General features: G+C 47.8%; 1 protein-coding gene across 4 annotated transcripts; it reads left to right on the forward strand.

The window, feature by feature from the left end:
• Positions 1-1,453: 1,453 nt before the first annotated feature.
• Positions 1,454-4,213, forward strand: LOC119330941. Of its 4 annotated transcripts, none has more exons than XM_037604086.1 (8): positions 1,454-1,763; positions 1,866-1,971; positions 2,098-2,218; positions 2,475-2,526; positions 2,629-2,775; positions 2,869-2,980; positions 3,257-3,383; positions 3,462-4,213. In XM_037604086.1, the coding sequence occupies exons 1-8, from the start codon at positions 1,557-1,559 to the stop codon at positions 3,922-3,924; spliced, it is 1,335 nt and encodes a 444-aa protein (XP_037459983.1). In that variant the 5' UTR covers positions 1,454-1,556; the 3' UTR covers positions 3,925-4,213. The 4 variants fall into 4 exon arrangements, with proteins under 4 accessions (XP_037459983.1, XP_037459982.1, XP_037459984.1 ...); XM_037604085.1 differs by having other exon boundaries at positions 1,456-1,763; positions 1,863-1,971; XM_037604087.1 differs by having other exon boundaries at positions 1,549-1,763; positions 1,863-2,021.
• Positions 4,214-4,219: the final 6 nt, after the last annotated feature.

The following is a 4,219-nucleotide window of genomic DNA, read 5'->3' on the forward strand; positions in this document are numbered from 1 at the left end:
GCAGATGAGCCCAGAAGCAGAAACGCCGCACTCAGGAAGGATTGACTTCCTGCAATCTTTGTTCATAAAAAACCTGCAGAGAAAAGATAGCTAGTGTTGCATATTGCACTTGATGAGGTAGTGAAAATTTCCTGCAAAAAAGAACATTGTTTCTACTATCTCTGTCCCATAATATAAGAATGTTTTTTTACACTAGTGTAGTGTCAAAAAAGCTTTTATATTACGGGACGGAGGGAGTAGCTTTCAATTTTTTGAATATTGTCTTTATCCGAGCATATTACACCTTGCTGTATTGCCATGGTGATGTTCTCAGACAGCGGCGGAGCTACAGCAAGGCCGAATGGGCCGTGGCCCGCCCAGCCCATGCGATTTTTCTGTAGCGTATACTTATTTTTGGGCCATGAAACACCATCCCAATAGTTCTTTCCTACTGTCGGCCCGTCCAGTTTTCTGGGCCAAGCTCCGCCACTGTTCTCAGATAACGTCGTCCCAACCATGTGTGGATGCCCCCATTTATATTTTACTCCCTCCGTTTCTAAATATGTCTTTTTTAGAGATTTTAAATGAACCAACACATACGGATGTATATAGACATGACATATTTTAGAGTGTAGATTCACTCATTTTGCTTCGTATGTAGTCACTTGTTAAAATCTCTAGGAACGGACGGAGTAACAACTAGGATGCTTACTGCTCACAAAATGGTCATGTTTTTTCCATAGTTTATGCATGTGTACACATTATATATTGTTCTACAACATTTTTTAATCTTTTAAACAACTCAAATGACCAAATTGTTAATTTTCAGAATGAAGTTGGAATAGTGAGTTTAGTCTTTCATGGCCGCCCCTTTTGTAGGCGTGGTCTACTTTTTTTTTCTGAGGTAAGTCTATTTTTTAAAATTTATTTTCGTGTCTTGGGCATACCTGGCCAAACGGGCCGGCCCGGCACGGCACGGCCCGACCCATCGTAATCTTGCCTGGCCCGACACGGCCCGTCAGTGCACGATTACTATATGTGCCGTGCTGGCCTGCGTGCTGCGTCCCCAGGCCCAGGCACGGCCCAGTTAGTAAACGGACCGGCACGTTGGCCCGTTTAGTACGGTGGGCCGCATATTTTCAGTCTATTATCTGACGCACTGAGCATTTTTAGCCTATTTTTACATGTTGAGCCATATATAGATATAGAAAAACATAAAAAAAATTTAATCGGGCCGTGCCGTGTCGGCCCGCATGCCCAGCCTCCAGGCCCAGGCACGGCCCAGGGCGTGCCGCGTGCCGGGCCCGGCCCGTTTAGCCAGTGCCGTGCCGGCATGCTCACGGGCCGGCCCGAAAAAATCGGCCCATTTGGCCAGCTATAGTCTTGGGATTCCAGGCACCTCTGGGGCTGGGCGGCCCAATTCCTCCAAGCCCGGAGCGGCGAATGCCTCTTTCCGGTGGGCCCTACCCCTATTCCTGCCGAGAGCAGCGCCGCTGCTCCACCGCCCGCCGTCCTTCTATCCGGAACAGTAGCCGCCCCGCCGCATCCTCATCCACGACCGTAGCCGCCGTGAAGCCATGCCGCCGCCTCACAGCACACAGCCGCCGTCTCCCCTTCCTCCCCGGCCGCGCCTCCTCCAGAGCCTCGGCTCGTGCTCCAGAAGAGCCGTCACGTCCGCCGCCTCCTCCCCCTCGCCCTCGCCGCCGGGATGGCCCCGCCCTCTCCGCTACGCCGTCCTCGGCGCCGGCTTCGCGGGGCTCTCCGTCGCGTGGCACCTCCTCAAGGTCCCCTCCCCTCCCCCTGGCCTTATATTTACTTATACACACACAGCTGTGACTCGGAGCATCGCCTGAACCAGCCGACGCTGTCTGGCGTGTCTGCAGCAGAGCCCGAAGGATTCGCGCGTGTCGGTGGACGTCTACGACGAGAACGGCGTCGGGGGAGGCGCCTCGGGGGTCTCCGGAGGGCTTCTCCATCCGTACTCGCCCAAAGGTCTCCTCCATCACTACAACCATTCGACACTGTGTTCCACTCACTATATTGTACGTACGTAGTACAGTTTTGAGTCCAGCTCTAGCATAGGTTTGATAGACACATGGATCTCTTGCTTAACTGCAGCCAAGCTTCTCTGGAGGGGAGGCGAATTCTGGAAAGAGAGCATGGATCTCCTGCGCAGCGCAGAGAAAGCGAATGACACCGCTGGATCAGATCGGGATGATGAGTCCCTTATCTGGAGAAGGCAATCAGTTTTTCCTTGTAGCTTGTACTCCCTCCGTTCCTGAATATAAGTCTTTTTAGAGATTTGTATATGGACTACATACGGATGAATATAGACATACTTTAGCGTGTAGATTCACTCATTTTGCTCCATATGTAGTCCATATTAGAATCTCTAAAAAGACTTATAATTAGGAACGGAGGGAGTAGTATATTTTAACCGTTTGTTTTTGTTGATGTTTGGCGTTTGATAAGTATATATACCTTTCGCCGAGTAGGGGAATTTTGCGGCCACCTACGACAGAGAAGGCTGCTGATATATTGCTAGAGGTACTGCTGGACTGAGGTTACGAAGCTATGCTCAGGTGCTTCCTTTTTTGTGTTTTTTGGTGCATGGTTTTAATTGCTTCGACTTCGACCTATTCAAGTTAGAATGCTCAGAGTTGCCTCCAGAGTTGCAGCCTTCAAGTTCTTGATTCGGATGCTGCACAGCGACTTATCCCTGGGTTACATGTTCCGCTCAACCTTGCGGTTTATATGCCACTAGCACTGAACATCAACCCTAGGAAATATTTACAGGTGCTGCACGCCTTCCTGCTTTGTTTCATCATCAACTGTTTGCTATGTTATATTCTTGGTATGCTAACACACTTCATTATTGTGTTTCTGTAGGCATTGTTCTCTGCATGCCAAAATGTGGCTAACGAAGCATCTGCGTCGTCCAGTGAACAGAAAGAGTTCAATCTGTACAATGAACATATTGATAATCTACATCAATTTTCAGGTAGGATTCTTGCATAGTCCCAATAAAGCAAGGGATATTGCTTTACACAAACTGAAACATTACAATATATGTGACCGTTCAGATGTTGGCTTTCCATCCACATTAAACCACCTAAAGCTAGAAATGATGTGCTGAATTTTTGTCAGTGTACAACTTATCAATTCAGTAGCTCCTGTTAAGGAAAACGTTAAAATTCAACATGTGCACACCACTGAAGCCATTGTGTCGTGGTATCAACATTTTTCTATGCCTAAAGACACTATCGAACATGAGCAGGAGATTATGATGCAGTGATCATCTGCCTTGGGGGCAAAGCTAGCTCACTTCCAGAACTTACAAATAATTTGCCTCTTAGAACCTGCAGAGGAGTTATTGCTGAATTCCAACTGCCATCAGACACAGTGTAAGTTGTTTATGTAAGTTGAGCTTACAGTCATTACAATACCTACTGGAATTATCTGATGGCCGCATTTCCTCGCAGAGAAAAATATGGCAGCCAAAGTCCTTCAATCTTGTCTGATGCATGGCTGGCATTCCAAGGACCCTGTACCGTTTCTGTCGGGTCAACTTGGCAATGGAAGTCTGACAATCATGATCCAAGTGTATCTGATGAAGAAGCATGTACTGCAACGGAAGAGCTGCTCCCAAAAGCTTCTGCTGTTTATCCAGGAATAAGTAAATGGGATTATGTACGAGCAAGGGCCGGGATAAGAGCCATGCCTCCATTGACAGCCAATGGATCCCTGCCACTGTTGGGTTGTCTAAATGATGTAATAGGCGAGAGAAGCAATTGCGCCTTTTGGCTAGTCGGTGGCCTTGGAGCCAGGGGCCTCCTGTATCATGGATTAGCTGGAAAACTAACTGCCAAAGCTGTGATTTCCAGTGATGAAAACATGATACCTTCTGAATTCACATGCTGGAAGGCGATCAAGGCTTTGCGGTGAATACCGTATCGTGATTCATTCTACCATGCTATCGTAGGATTGGTATCAGGGAGTTGGAGAGACCAGGAGGATTATGTGATACCCTCAGTGCAATTGCTTATATGAAGGGCTGCTGCATCATATAGAAACCTGACACCATCCTTGTGGTCAATCCACAAAGCATGCACGGCAAATAGTCACATATATCGCTATGGATGTCGTGTTGCCATGACCATTTTGATGCCCTCTCAAGGAAGCTTGGTTAAGACGCAGAAACCATGTTTACATGTACTAAACCCTGAACTGCCGAGGTAGG

Source organism: Triticum dicoccoides, chromosome 7A, assembly GCF_002162155.2.
Source record: "Triticum dicoccoides isolate Atlit2015 ecotype Zavitan chromosome 7A, WEW_v2.0, whole genome shotgun sequence".
NCBI lineage: Eukaryota > Viridiplantae > Streptophyta > Magnoliopsida > Poales > Poaceae > Triticum > Triticum dicoccoides.